Genomic DNA, 15251 nt, shown 5'->3' on the forward strand with positions numbered 1-15251 from the left:
TGGGGAAAGTTGCTGCATGGACACAGCCCTCGGCGGTCACAGGTCAGGCAGAGGACAGCGGTTTGCTATGCTGCCTGCGCCCCCACCTGGCCAACCCGAGCCACCAGACTGTGAGCCCCTGGAAAGTCCCAGAAGGCAGACCCCAAGGGCCCACAGTGCCATGGCTCTGTGTGGGGGCTCCCCAGAGACATCATTCATTAAGTCCTTAAAATCGGGGATTATCGTCTGGCCACAAGTGGAGAAACTGAGGCTTACGCATTTGAAATCTCTTAAGGTGACACAGCTAGTAAGAATTGAGGGAGATTTCCAATCCAGCTGGATGGTAACAGTTCCCCCTATGACATGAGAAGCCCAGCAGCTTCCTATCCCCGCCTAAGGAAGGAAGCTAAGCGCAGAGCTCGTTGCAACAGCTCACAAGAATGAGAGCAATGGGTGAAGAGGATCCAGAGGTACAAACACGCAGTCAGAAAATAAGCTAGTCATGGGGATGAAAAGTACAGCATGGGGAATATCACCAGTAATACTGTAATCACGTTATCACGCTGAGCACCATGTAATGTACAGACTTGTCAAATCACTATATTGTGTGCCTGAAACCAATATGATATTGTATGTCAACTATACTTAGATTAAAAGTTAAAATCTTATACTGTAGCCTGGCTGTATGAAAATGACTAGTAGATGGGCTTGGTAAAATCTCCTGTTATGGGGAGATTCTGTCATAAGTGCTTTGTTTTTTTTAAGATTTTATTTATTTATTTGACAGAGAGAGCGCACAAGCAGGGGGAGAGGCAGGCAGAGGGAGAAGCAGGCTCCTCGCGGAGCAGGGAGCCCGATGTGGGGCTCGATCCCAGGGTCCTGGGATCATGACCTGAGCCGAAGGCAGACGCTTAACGACTGAGCCACACAGGCGCCCCGAATCTAAATATTTTTTTTAAGATTTTATTTATTTATTTGACACAGAGAGAGAGGGAACCCAAGCAAGGGGAGTGGGAGAGGGAGAAGCAGGCTTCCCGTCGAGCAGGGAGCCTGATGTGGGACTCGATCCCAGGACCCTGGGATCATGACCTAAGCCGAAGGCAGACGCTTAACGACTGAGCCACCCAGGTACCCCGAATCTAAATATTTTTTTTAAGATTTTATTTATTTCTTTGACAGAGAGAGACACAGCAAGAGAGGGAACACAAGCAGGGGGAGTGGGAGAGGGAGAAGCAGGCTTCCCGCTGAGCAGGGAGCCCAATGCGAGGCTCGATCCCAGGACCCTGGGATCATGACCTGAGCCGAAGGCAGACGCTTAATGACTGAGCCACCCAGGCGCCCTCTAAATATTTTTTTAAGATTTTATTTATTCATTTGAGACAGAGAGATACAGAGAGAGAGAGCCTGAGCAGGGAGAGCGGCAAAAGGAGAGGGAGAGCCGGGAGCCCGATGCAGGGCTCGATCCCAGGACCCTGGGATCCTGACCTGAGCCAAAGGCAGACGCTTAACCAACTGAGCCACCCAGGTGCCACATTTGTCTGTGTTTTTAAACTTTGGGGCTGACCCACAAGCAGTGGTGAGAAAGTGGAGGGAAAGTTGCATCATGCACGAATTGCACAGAGATCTTACGTACCACGTGACAGAATCTTCAGAGTCCTGTTGTCTCTGCCGTCCCATGGGCTAGTTAGTGCTAGACTACCCTTCACCTCAACATTTGACTTCAGAATTTAAAGATTTTATTTTTAGCCTGTAGAATACATGTATGTTTTCCCTTGAAAATATTTTCCTTTTTCACTTTCAAAACTGGAGTCAACTTTATGAGAAACCTCCCCTTGGGGGCTGCTTCATGCTGGGATGTGCCCTGGGAGGGCTTGCAAGCTGTTAGCAGGTGAGTCTGGGAACACGTCCCAAGGTGCAGGAGTGTTCACAGCTTTGGGGGGAAATCAATCCATTCCTTCAATATATGTAGATCCAGTGAACTGTAGGCTTCAGTAGTATCAGTCAAATAGTTTTTTTTTAAAGAGACACCCAGGGGTTCCTGGGTGGCTCAGTCAGTTAAGCATCTGCCTTCAGCTCAGGTCATGATCTCAGGATCCTGGGATCGAGCCCCGAGTCAGGCTCCCTGCTCAGTGAGGAGTCTACTTCTCCCTTTTCCCCTCCCCCTGCTCATGTTTGCTCTCTCGAATAAGTAAATAAAATCTTTTTTAAAACATACAGAGACACCCAAACTCTCAACAGTGATGAGTTATAAAAACTACCATCAAATCCTCAAGTTACTAAGGACTGCAGCCTTGCTTCCCACCTGTGTCTCCCTAGGGATTGTGAATTCCATAGAGTTCTTCTCTGACAGCCAAGAACTGCTTCTATAATTCTAGAAACCTTTCCAGGAGCCATTCATTCCCCACCCCCCGCCCCCCGCCCTGGTATACCATCTGTCTCAGATGATTTAAAACCTAGAAACCAGCTAGTAAATAAATGTCATCCTCTTGTAGTACTTGTAAGTACCGTGCTCTTGGTGAGCACCTTATCATTTTAACATGAGAAATGCTATTTTAAGTAGGATATCATAGACCTGAATTGAAGAGGTACCACCTATAAAATATCATTGAGCAATATCACTGTATTGCCATAAAACTCAATGGGGAATAGTGATTAACTAAACTGGATCTCAGGATGAAGATGCTGTGCAGAACTTGGCCACAAAATTCTCATCCCCAAAGCATCTCAACAGAAAGACCCACTCATGAAGAAAGGGTCCTCTGGATGGAAAACTTCAGAAGTGACAACCCGTGGATGCCCGAGCCATGGGCTCTGACCACTACAGGGGCTAAAGGGGAGGGGAATCTGGACTGGCACTCGTCCCAGGGGCCAGTCATACTCCTAACAGCACCTCCATCCAAGAACAGGACGGCCAGGAAGAGACAGAGGGCAAAGGCAAAGCTGGAGCAAGAGAGGGACTCAGGGTCTCCAATGCATAGGCACAGAAAGAGGCCCTGAACCACCCTCCTTCATCCCATCTCCGGCACCCCCTCAAGCAATCTGTAGGGTGACAGGGGAGACACAACAGCAATGAAATTAGAAACTGGGTATTTACGGGTTGGTCTTGCTCAGAATGAAGAACGCGCTCCCTTCAGGAATGGGGGCGATTTTCTCCTTCATGTTCAACTCTGAGATTCTGCGAGGACGGGGGCCAGCAGGAACCTCAGGTTCATCCTCCTCCTCCTCCTCTTCCTCTTCCCCTACTTTAAATGAGACACCTTTTTTATAGGCATGAAATAACAATCGCATTCTGGTTTGAATTATTATTCGCAATTTCACATGGAGAGTAAACTCTCACATCTATCAGCTTACGTTAATCAAAACCCTTCCGAATATGGACTGAGTGAGTGTGGGGGGCCGAGAAGTGTGCCTGTCTGTGAGTGTGTGTGGTTCTGGGAAGGAGCTTCCCAGCGGTTCCAAATCTGACACACGCAGAAGGTATCAGTGGTGGGATTCTCACTGCCATACTCCCAGCACCCAGCTGTTTCCCCAGTAGCCTTGCTCAGCTTCAGCCTGAAAAACTGTGTGTGAGACTTCAAGCCAAACATGATCATCCCCCACCCCCACAGTCCCTGCTACATCAGCAATAAAAGCACCAGCAAATGTGAAAGGGTCAGGTGAGCAGTAATAACAGTAGGAATGGCTCACTGCCTCCTAAAGAGATTTCCCAGAAGAAGAGGGGCTTGCCTGGATCCACTCACACTTTCTCTCCCCACCACCTGGAATTTGGCTTACGTAAGCTACCTGGGTGACCAAGAACAAAGAGCAGGGCTAACTGCTCCACGAGGGGACCAGACCCGTGGCCTCGGCAGCCTCACCACCCACCATCACGCCAGCTGGGCTGGCCAGCCACAGACTGAGCCCCTGATCAGGTAGCAAAGCCACATCACCCATGAACTGAGAGCCTGTCACTGGCCTCGGCCACCATACCTGGCACATCACAAGGTGGGTAGGGGTCCTTATCTTCATCCTCTTCTCGATAGTCATCAATTGTAACCTAGGATGACAGAGAGGTCTTGGGAGGAGGGGAGACTCTGACTTCAATGCACTGCAGAGGACCCAAGTGAAGAATCAGCCCTGCCATTCAGCACACAGAGAGAAGCTCTTTCCAAAATACACATTGCATGTAAGTGCATGCATGCATAGGGACAGGTATCCCCAGTGATGATTCTGCTTCAGACATAGCTCTGAGGGCAGATGAGGAGAAAACGAGTAGAACCTCTACCCAGCCATGGTTAGCCAGCACCATCCATGCCCCTCTCTACCCAACACTGTCCCATTCACTGTATGCTAACTGCATGGCAGATTGCTGTCTCCCTGCTAGGATGCGAGTTCCATGCACGCAGGGACCTTGTCGGTCTTCTTCATTGCCGAGCTCCAGTATCTGCCACACGATAACCACTCAGTAAGTATTTACTGACTTAGGGAACCAAACAAATGAATGAAAAATCCCGAGCTGTCACAAGTGGGATGAAGTTTGACGGTATAGCCCTGAGCACCCAGATCCCCAATCCCAAGATTCCTTCTGGAGGCACATTTCTATTAACAATCCTCGATTTTAACCCCCCACTGAGAAGAGGCTAACAGGTCAGGTCTGATGACACAATTCCAATAAAGAAAAAATAAGTGGTCCCCCCAAGTATTTATCATGCTGGTTATTTGGTGAAACACTGATTGATCACCAGCTAGCTGCCTAAATTCACCCAGAATCCCCCTGGGAAGCCAGTGTCTACAATGGTGGGCCACACTCTCACACCAAAATACCACACAGGCTACTTCTCGTGGTGTAAATGGTACATTTGTGACGATACCAACAGATTCCTTTTGAAACAGCAAGGGGAGAAGTGTTTCAGGGCATATACCTTATTGTCACTGTTGGCTATCTGGTTGACTTCTGGTTTGTTGTTCTTTTTATTCTCCAGGCTCTCTTTTCTACAGAGAAAAGAACATGAGAAACCAAATAACCATATTGCTATGTACAGAAATGCTAATCCCGACTCGGAATCCACAGTGGCCTGATGAAGGACAGAATTTAATTGGAAACAACTCTAAAAGCGAGAACATAGCACAACCCACACTCAGAGCTTCCCGTTCACCTCAGTGCGCTGGGTTCATTACACGGATCATCTTATTAAAATTCTCATGTGAGAGCTCATTAGCATCAAACACATCATTTATTTTATGACACCACAATTAGCCACGGGGATTCTTTAAGCATGGGACCATGTGACTCCTACTCTCGGCTCTGAGGGAAGGAGAGCCGAGGGCCTGGGTTCTGCCCAAGATTCCATCCTCGGGTGAAAGCAGGGTTACCTGGCAATCTTTTTCCTCTCCTTCTCTTCAGCTTCCTCTTTCTGGGCAGTATTCAAACTTTCAGCATCAGCCAGATTGTCTACAGCGATGGCCAAGAAGACATTCAGTAGGATATCTAGTTTGAACATTTTAAGGGAACAACACAATGTCTAAATGCAACTACTTGTGGTCGACAATGGCAAAGTCACACCCCTCTGTGCTCCGGAAGGCTGGTAACAGGCGACTGTCCCCTAAGTGCTGTATTCACTTAGGAAGACCAGAAGGCTAGAGCCTGCTTAAAAAACCAAACCAAACCAGCAAAAACAAAAAAGCCTAGAAACCTGTAGAAGACAGTCTGGAAAGAAGCAAAATTAAGATCCACTAAAAGCCAGGAAAACCTATAAACCTCAACTTTTCCTTTAATAGGTGTGCATGCGTATGTGCTTGCGCAAACACGTGGGTCTCCATACACCGAGGTATCTACCGCTACCACACATACTGCATGAAACAATCTAGTATATGAACATGGTGTTGTTATGCATTTTGCATTTTGCTTTGTGCATTTTGCTTTCTTTTAAAACACACACGTACCCATAACATATATATATATATATATATATATATATATATATATATATATATATATATACAGGGCATGCTTTCCCAAATAGACCCTTTTAAAGGCTACACATTATTCAAGATGATGATTGCACAATGCAGTCTGAGTCTTTCTCATCTGAAATGGTCTTCAGAGTCTGCAGATACTCATTCATTCACCGCATAAACACTGATATATTGCCAGATGGTGCCCAACTGTTCTTTTTTTTTTTTTAAGATTTTATTTATTTTTTTGAGAGAGAGAGAATGAGAGAGAGCACATGAGAAGGGGGAGGGTCAGAGGGAGAAGCAGACTCCCTGCCGAGCAGGGAGCCCGATGTGGGACTCGATCCCGGGACTCCAGGATCATGACCCGAGCCGAAGGCAGTCGCTTAACCAACTGAGCCACCCAGGAGCCCCAACTGTTCTTTTGAATAGCCCCACTATAGCTATATCTTTGACTACTGTGGTTGAATTTTCTTTTTTCAAATCCTAAAAAGTGAGGTGGCTGAACAAGCTATCAGGTTTTTGGCTCTTACTAGAATGTTGTATGTGTGGTTTCCTTGGATAGAAGAAAAAATAATTCTGAACAAGATTCTCAAATCTCTTGGAAGATGCCTGTTTCTTATCCACCAGCAGTTAAATACATTTTTTGAGAAGCACAGGGATCAGAGGGAAGTAAGTCAAGATGGCTCCTTCTCTGAACATGCTTGTCCTTGGCTGATGCATGGTCATCTGCGTGCAAGACTGTGGGAGCCCAAGGGCCCCGAGATGGGAGAGGTGTACCACTGTCCCCCAGGCCCTGTGCAATCTGAAATCTCAGCTGGGTAACACAAACGTAACCTAACAAAGAGACTGATGATGAAATAGCTTCCAGGGGATATCATCCTTGACTAATCTATTCAAGTCTTTAAAGATGATAGAAACATGAATGAGTTGCATTAAAACTTCCAAAAAGCCTTTGGTATGTTAGACTATGTGTTAAGCAGAGCTGTAATGAGCCCAAGGAAGCGATCTGTCTTGGGTTGGGTGATGGCTTGGTAATGCAAGCCCTCCTCTGATATGTGTGGGATAATGATGGCTCAGGTAGGGATTGATGCAGGACTAACTGTATTGAGAATTCCTACCAGTGATCTCAATGAAGAAATAATATATCCTTCGTCTTGCAATGACACCAAACTCTTTTGAGTAGTGGAAAGCACATCCAGAGGGCGCCTGGGTGGCTCAGATGGTTAAGCGTCTGCCTTCGGCTCAGGTCACGATCCTGGAGTCCCGGGATCGAGTCCCGCATCGGGCTCCCTGCTCGGCGGGGAGTCTGCTTCTCCTCCCTCTGACCCTCCTCCCTCTCCTGCTCTCTGTCTGTCATTCTCTCTCTCTCAAATAAATAAATAAAATCTTAAAAAAAAAAAAAGAAAGCACATCCAGAGTAATAAACCATAGAAAAATCTTGCAAGTTTGTAATAGACAGTTTCCAAGAGCAAACACCCATCATCTGTATTTAGAGGCATTACCCAGACCCTCCTAAATAGTGGTGTGCTCTGGAATTCACTCAAAAAGATCCAAACACCTCCAACATGCTGGGGATTGTGCTGGGTGCTAGGGACATGACAGACCAGAGTCCCTATTCTCATGTAGGGGGAGACAGAACATAAACTACTTAAGCATTTCAGATAGTGATACATGTATTACAAAAAAACAAAACAAAACACACAACATGTAACCAGAATGAGTGTGGCCAGGGAATACTTCTCCACATACCTAAAGCCAGAAGGGTTCTGGCCTGAAGGGTTCATGGAGGAGAGCACAATAAGAAAACACTGATCATTCCTTTAACAAGCATTTACCAAGGGCCAACTATGTGCAAGACCCTCCACTATAGGCCAGGAGAGATGTGAATACAAAGAAGGGATTCCTGACTCAAGAAGCTTATTGTTGAGCTGGGGGGATGGAGAAGCACCCATTCCAAATCCAATAGGACCTGGCCTCCCATGCAGTAGAAGCTATAAGGATGAATCGGGTAGGAGAGTTCACCTCGGGGTAGGAGGGGTGTTGGAGCTGCCTGAGGGACTAGTGGGGTTTCTGTGTATTGTCCTTAGAAGTTTGTGCTGGGGCTTCTGCACAGAGGACAACTCACTAAAGAACAAGGGGAAGACAGCTGAAGGAATCTGGGGCTTCTTAGAAGAATCCAGGTAGGATTCTTCAAAATAAAAAAGTGAAGACCAAGAGGTGGTATTCACATATTTGTACAACTGCTCTTTCGCCAAACCCTAATGGAGGGTTCCATACGCCAGGTCTGTGCCAGTCAGGGAGGTCAGAGAGAGAGAGAGAGAGAGAGAAGACACAACCAAAAGTTACAGGGTCATAAAGGGTCTGATTGAGGGAAAGAGAGATCCAAAGTTCCAGAAGTCTAGAATTAGGGAGGGCCTCTTGCCAGGGAAAAGGAATAAAAGGAGTCAGAAAAGAGCTCAGAGCCTAACACAGCAGTTAGCCAATGGATACTTGATCCCCAGAGATGTACAGATCAGCAAAGCCAAATCTGGTCTGGGGAGCTTATGTCAAGCCACTGACAATGGGTCCCCACTGGTTAGGAAGGGTCTCAAGAGACACAGATGAACCCTAACCTCCCAAGCATGATGGCACGGAAGACCACTCGGCTCTGCCCTAAGCCTTCCCTTGGGACCGGTACAGGAGCTGTGACGCCAAGCTGGGTGACAACGAGAACAGCCCACGCATTGTCCCATGCTCCCTTCCCCAGTTTGCTCATTCCTCAAAGGCTACTGGAACTCTGACCCCACCATGCCATCCCAGGGACAGTGAAGGGGAGCAGATATTGGGCTAACAAGGTAAGGGCATTCATCTCCCCACCCCAACGGCCGCCACCACCACTACCACCGAAGGGAAGTTCAGACGGGGAGAAACAAAGCGAGATGATGATGACAAAGCCCCTGGTCAGCTTGAAGGATACAGTTACCACAAATGAAGAGGATGATGAAGTAGATGCAGACGATCATCCCTGAGGAGGACGGGCCGCCATAGGCCATAATGCCATCATACATCACGGCGTTCCAGTCTTCTCCTGTCAGGATCTAAGAGGCCAAAACCACGGTCAGTCCACACGCAGCTGGACTGCAGCTCCCGACGGCCCTCCAGAACCCACCGGGGGCCGCCCAAATCTGGTTTGAGCTACCTTTTGCTGTGCTCAACAAATCCATCGGTTACCCAGTAGAGTTTTCAAAACACTGTTTTCAATTACACAAACACAGGAGTTAATTCTTCACATGGAACTAAAGCAGCACTACATATAAGACCTACCTAATCTTTGATGACACCCCAGTTCTGCACCACCACCCCCCGGAGAGCATGCTGTTGGTGCATCTCTCTCCAGAACCTCTGTGCACATAAGCACACAGATACTCGCCCAGAGGAAAGAGGTATTGGTGTCTTCTCAGACTTATTGGACATAAAGGATGTCATACTATATGATTTTTCTGCATTTGCCTTTTTTTTTTTTTTCCACTCAACAATATACTGGAGACCCCCTGTATCAGTAAGTGCCTTCAATCCTTTCAATGGCTGCCTACTATTCTACACGGTTAATCTATACTAGAAATGGAGAATTAGACCCATGAATCTGTAGAGGCTGGGAATTCCAAATATCTCATGTAAATTTACAAACTATCCAATGAGTAGATACTAATAACTACCTGAAATTTCACATGGAATCTTCTCTACTGATGATATCTGATAACTCAATCTATCATGAGGTAAGATCAGATGAACCTAAATAGCATTTTAAAAACATACTATCTAAAAAATAATAATAATAAATAAATAAAAATAAACCATACCATCTTCCAGAGAGAGAAAGAGAGAGAGAGTGCATGTGCTTCTGTATTGTCTATCTGCCCCAGACACTTTAAAAAATAAAACTGTCATGGCTCACAACCCAACAGAAGTATGGGTGAATGATTTCAAAAGAAAAAGCAGTTCCCAGGAAAGGAACTTAGTGGCTCTTAGTCACACGAGAACATTCAGGCTCACTCCTGATAAGAGAAATAGGCATTAAAACTACAAGATACCATTTTCACCTGTCAGACAACCATCAGTTTGAACACCCACTGTGGTAAAAAGCAGTGAGGTGTCGGACAGCGTCCACCCCCCATCCCTGGAGGATGGACTGCCACTACTTTGAGGAGCGTGCCGGGCAAGAGCATCAGTGTTAGAAATGGACACACACTGTTCAAAACAGCAATTCCACCTCTGGGGAATTTACCCTACAATCTACACTCACACACGTGTCCATGGTGTGTGTTCAAGGTCACCCATTGAGCCGAGGCCGGCCACAATGAAATATTCATCGGCTAGGGACTGGTTACATGAATTAGGGGACATCCACACCACAGAATTTTTGCAGAATTGAAAAGTAGGAGGCAAACTCTTATGGACCAATAAGATAGATTCTTAAGGACACTTGAAATGGTGAGAAGCTGGAAAACGGCACATAAAATGAGCTACCATCTACATCATAGGACATTCATTGGGAGGTAGGTTGGTTGGTAGGTTCACTGATTTACATCTAAGGGCAACTACATCTCAAAGAATACACAGAAACTATTCAATGGTGGTTGTTCCCCAAAGGAGAAATTGGTGGCTGGGTGGGAAGGAGACTCATTTGTTACTTTATATCCTTTTGTAAACATCTGAATTTTGTGCCACACACAGGTGCTACCAAAAACCACCACCACCATACGGGTTTCTCTGAAAGAAAACAGAAAAAAGAATAACTAATCAGTGGCTACAAATTAAGTATAATCTAAAAAAATTAAAGTATATTTCAAAAAAGTATGGCCCCATAGCAGCGATAGTAATTCTATTCTCAAAATGACCAAGTGGAAACGAATCTTACAGATCATTCCCTCTAGTCTCTTGGTTTTTTGTTTCGTTTTTGTTTTTTTTTTTCCACACAGGATAGTGACTTTCCAAGGTCACAGAGCCGAGCACTGAAAGGGCCGGCAGGGGACCTCGATGTCTGCGGTCCCTCCCACCAGGCCTTCCTGCCTCCCAGGCCGGGCTCCGGAGCTCGCTGATGGCACATGTGAAAAGCGACAAGGGCAGATGGGTCTTTAAAATTTATCTGCCACTGTCTGTTTAAGGAAGGGTTTCGGCTCACAACGTAGGAAGAGGGGGTTGAGAACACCTCCACTTAAAGCCAGGCGGGGTGCGGAGGTCGCTGCTCTGAGTGCAGAGCCACCTGCCGAGCCACCTGCCACCATCCCTCCATCTCAGCCTTGTCACCTGCACACAGGCTCCATGCTCGGGGCCTGCCAGTCCCTGTTACATCACAGGAGGGAGAAGCAAGGGGGCAGAAGGCTGTCACAACTCTTCTAGCACCCTGATTCCTCTGACTACACACCGGAGCATGAGGGCTTTAGAATTCACCTCCTTGCACAAACCCGTTAGATCCAGGATCACAAAACTTGCCTGCAATCAAAAATTCACAAAGAACAGGAAGAGGATTGTAGAGCCTATCTCCCAGGAACCTTGGAAACCTCACAAAATCAAACAGATGTTTTTGGCTTATTATTCTGTCCCATATCCAGTGGTCTTACGAAAACATGAAATCACGCCCCCTAGATAGCTGGAGTCAGGTGCGCAACAATCGACTTCAGTGGCGCAGGATTTGTCAGAGCATTACTGGGGCAGAGGTCACTAAATCCAGCAGAATCATCCTGTCTTCCCGAGCTGTGAAGGGACAGGATGGCGTCTCACACGGCCTCCTCACATGGGCTCACCTGGAAGACTGTCAGAAGGGCTTGAGGGAAATTGTCAAAGGTGCTCCGCTTGGTCTGCGTTTCGTCAAAATTAAACTTGCCACCAAACAGCTGCATCCCAAGCAAGGAAAAGATGATGATGAAGAGAAAAAGCAGAAGCAACAGCGAAGCGATGGACTTCATGGAGTTTAACAAGGAGGCCACTAAGTTGCTCAGGGAAGTCCAGTGCCTACAAGTCAAGATGGGGGTGTGAGCGCACAACGCGCACGGGACACCGCGGACATCACGGGGCCAGGATGCAGCTGCTCACCACCCCCCGGCCAGAAAACGCCTGCGGTGAGTTACACGCGCTCTCACCTGGTCACCTTGAAAATCCTTAAGAGGCGCACACACCGAAACACAGAGATCCCCAGGGGAGACATGATCTCCAGCTCCACCAAGATGGTCTCGGTAATTCCACCGCACACCACGAAGCAATCAAACCGGTTAAAGAGAGAGACGAAATATGCCTGGAGACCCAAGCTATACATTTTTACCAGCATCTCGCAGGTGAACAGAGCCAGGAGGACTTTGTTAGCGATATCTGGAAAGACAAAGGGTCTCATCGTGGGTGTGGCTCAGACTGGTCTTCCCTCCCCAGACCTCCCTCCCACCGGTCTCTGCTGGAAACGCCCCAACATCTTGCCCCGGTCTTCGTGATGGCCCCCATTACAGACATGTGGCACCAACGTTTATGGTCTGTGTGCCGGGTTCTAGTCCTGCATCTATTACCACCTAGATGTGGGACTCTGGAGAAGGCCCTTGCGTTCTCTGCGCCCCAGTTTCACCAACTATAAAATGGGGAGGAGCAGGTTTACCATACAATCTCTGAGGCTTTCTAGCCCTAAAAGCCTGTGCTCCTGCATTTACACCAACATATTATATTTTTTGTTTCAATCAGTCACAGAAAGGCCAGTCTGGTCTTGATTAGGGCACCATGAGATAAGCAGCAGTTGTCTATCAGAGTCACTTCTAACCACAGAAAACAGCACCCAGCAGGCTGGAGAGCTAGACAGAAATAGGACCTCCCCATGGATCACAACTGACCAACTCAGAACAGGCTGTCTCTGGGGATGAGCTCCTGTCCCACACTCCTGGGGCCTTCCAGGTAGGGGAGAAACAACCACTTGCCCAGAATACCATATGGGAAAATAAAGCTTCCAGTGGGGGTGGGGAGAAGGGGGATGAGGTCCCTGCCAACTACAAGATTCCTTGGCCCTAGGCTGTCATAGGGTTAAGACGGAGAACACAGAGATCCCCAGGGGAGACATGTTCTCCAGCTCCACCAAGATGGTCTCGGTAATTCCACCGCACACCACGAAGCCATCAAACCGGTTAAAGAGACAAAATATGCCAGAGACGAAATACGGCATCAGCTGGCCCCAGCACAGCATGTGGGCTGCGCCCCCACCACTCCAGGTGCAGCCTGGGTTTGGATGGTTCCTCTGGCTTCTAGCGCCCCCGGAAATGTCCCGTCACTACACATGGATCAGCTAAGACGAAACTGCAGCTGGACAGCCTCAGGAAGCCCTAATTCGGGATCAGAACGAAAAGAACACAGTCTCTGCTCGCACCTTGAATCTGCGTCAGCCAGTCAGGCTGGTGGTAGTGCTCAGAGGAAATGGTTAAGGTGTTGAGAAACACCAGGACAATAACCAGCCAGTAAAACGTGACAGACTTCACAGCAGCCCGACATCTTCTGCGATTGAAGCGGTTCCAGCGACGCCAGCGTCGGCTGCAAGAGAAGCAAACGTGACTCCGTGAACAGTAGAAGCGGCCTCTGAATGCCCGATAGACGTCATGAGGACAGAATTTGTCTTTAGTTCTGGAGATCCAGATCAGGGGGTGCAGGAAGGAAAGATGAGAACACATGGCATAGAGATGACATTGGTCTTTAAATACTTTAAATGTGTAATCTTGACCTGATCGTGCAGTTTCCTTCCTATGGCTTTAGGCGACTCCATAATCTGCCATGCACAGTCCTCAAACCAGCTAGAAAAATCTAGATATTCATAGATTCGTCTGCAGATGCAAGACTGAGCCTGTACACATATATGCAATGTACATTCCCACCATATGGCACATGGATCTGTTCACACTGCGAGTGTAGAGAGCCGTTTGGCTTCTCATACACATCTCTTGCGGCATCTTAATCATCATACAGAATTTATCAGGCAGCAAAGTGCTCCAAACCCAGATTTCCTTTTACAGAAACTTTTGGTCCTTTCTTAAATCTGGGAGGTTTCTCTGGAGCCTGGCAGACTTGTCAAAGCCGAGTAGGACATGAGTCTTCCTACTGAGTCATCCGGTGCCCTTTCTAACTAGTGAGGCTCAAAATATACCTTCAGGAGAAGAGCCAATATTGAATTGTGTTTTCATACAAATAAAATGAGCTGAGCCAGACAGACAAGTAGCATGTCCTCTACTGACTTTTAGTTCCGGCTTGTGATTAGGTTAAGTATTCCCTCCCTTAGCCTGTTCTCCCTGTGGGAAAAGTTCCCTGCCACAGGACGGACTGGTGAAGTGGGTCCCGGGAAAAGGCCAGCCGAGTAGTGATGCCAGCCCTGTGCAGGCTGTGCTCATGGATGGGGACGGTGGACACTTCCTCCAGGGACCTGAGTCAGAGGAATCCCCGGGCTGCGTCCTGGCTGCAGCTCTGGCTGACCCAGCTGCTTTGCTATGCTGAACACATCATAACCCAGGGACCAGGCGAAGAAAGAACTGTGCCCACTCTTCAACAAGACCTGCAACTAGAAAAGTGCACTTTGTTCTTGCTCTTGCTATGTGGTTTCCAGTGGTAATAGTGGCTGGAAACATGATGACCAGTATAGAAAAACCCCACTGAGGACACTGAAGCCTGCCCCTGAGGCTGGGTTTCTCCTGCGATGCATAATTCAGTACACACAAGCAAGGTGGTCTGAAAAAGGACCAGTGTTGGGTCTATTTATGCTGCAGTAACAAGTCTCAAGTGTCTCCCAAATCTTGGAAGCCTCACTGTCCCATCTCCTGAAGGCCTGCAGCACTTCCCATCCTGCCCCTCACTTGGGGCTCCAGACACTGGGTCTACACAGGTGAAGAAGACGCACCGTCCTATAGCCTCTGATCTTGAAAAGCATGCAAGGTTGGGGCAAATAATTATCCATCCCCACTCAGTGATGTACTCAGCATCCTGGGTACAGGAACAAAAAGACAGGAGCAGCAAATGCTCTTTGCAAGAGTCAGGAAAGGCCTCCCTGAAAAGCTGAGATTTGGGCTGGCTCTGGTTAAGAGAGTAAGAGTTCACCAGGGGCAGACAGGAGGGCACTCCACCCAGAAGGGACTGCATGGCCAAGGGGACTGAGGTGGGAAGAAACAGAGCCTGGTGAAAACGGACAGCAGTCCAGTAGAGCCACAGAGTGGGGAGTGTGGGAGGGATGCCAAAAGATCAGGCCAGAATGTGAGCCGGGGGCCAAATGATGAAGGAAGGTATATGCCCTCTGGCAATAGGGAGTCAGGGAAGGGCTTCCAATTGTTTTTAAAGTCAGGTTTATTGAG

At 47.7% G+C, this 15251-nt stretch overlaps 1 protein-coding gene across 1 annotated transcript in view; it reads right to left on the reverse strand.

The window, feature by feature from the left end:
* Positions 1 to 15251, reverse strand: part of CACNA1D (calcium voltage-gated channel subunit alpha1 D) — a 295614-nt gene that overhangs the window by 72235 nt on the left and 208128 nt on the right. Inside the window, exons 12-19 of the mRNA XM_045862169.3 lie at positions 13292 to 13452; positions 12036 to 12261; positions 11700 to 11907; positions 8873 to 8993; positions 5332 to 5446; positions 4881 to 4950; positions 3949 to 4015; positions 3074 to 3221 (exon numbers count right to left, since the gene is read on the reverse strand). Coding sequence (XP_045718125.1) covers positions 3074 to 3221; positions 3949 to 4015; positions 4881 to 4950; positions 5332 to 5446; positions 8873 to 8993; positions 11700 to 11907; positions 12036 to 12261; positions 13292 to 13452 — 1116 coding nt within the window. The remainder of the gene's footprint in view (positions 1 to 3073; positions 3222 to 3948; positions 4016 to 4880; positions 4951 to 5331; positions 5447 to 8872; positions 8994 to 11699; positions 11908 to 12035; positions 12262 to 13291; positions 13453 to 15251) is intronic.

The sequence above is a fragment of the Mirounga angustirostris genome, unplaced genomic scaffold, assembly GCF_029215605.1.
Source record: "Mirounga angustirostris isolate CCGP_5_RB_7025 unplaced genomic scaffold, mMirAng1.0.hap1 SCAF_1, whole genome shotgun sequence".
Classification (NCBI taxonomy): domain Eukaryota; kingdom Metazoa; phylum Chordata; class Mammalia; order Carnivora; family Phocidae; genus Mirounga; species Mirounga angustirostris.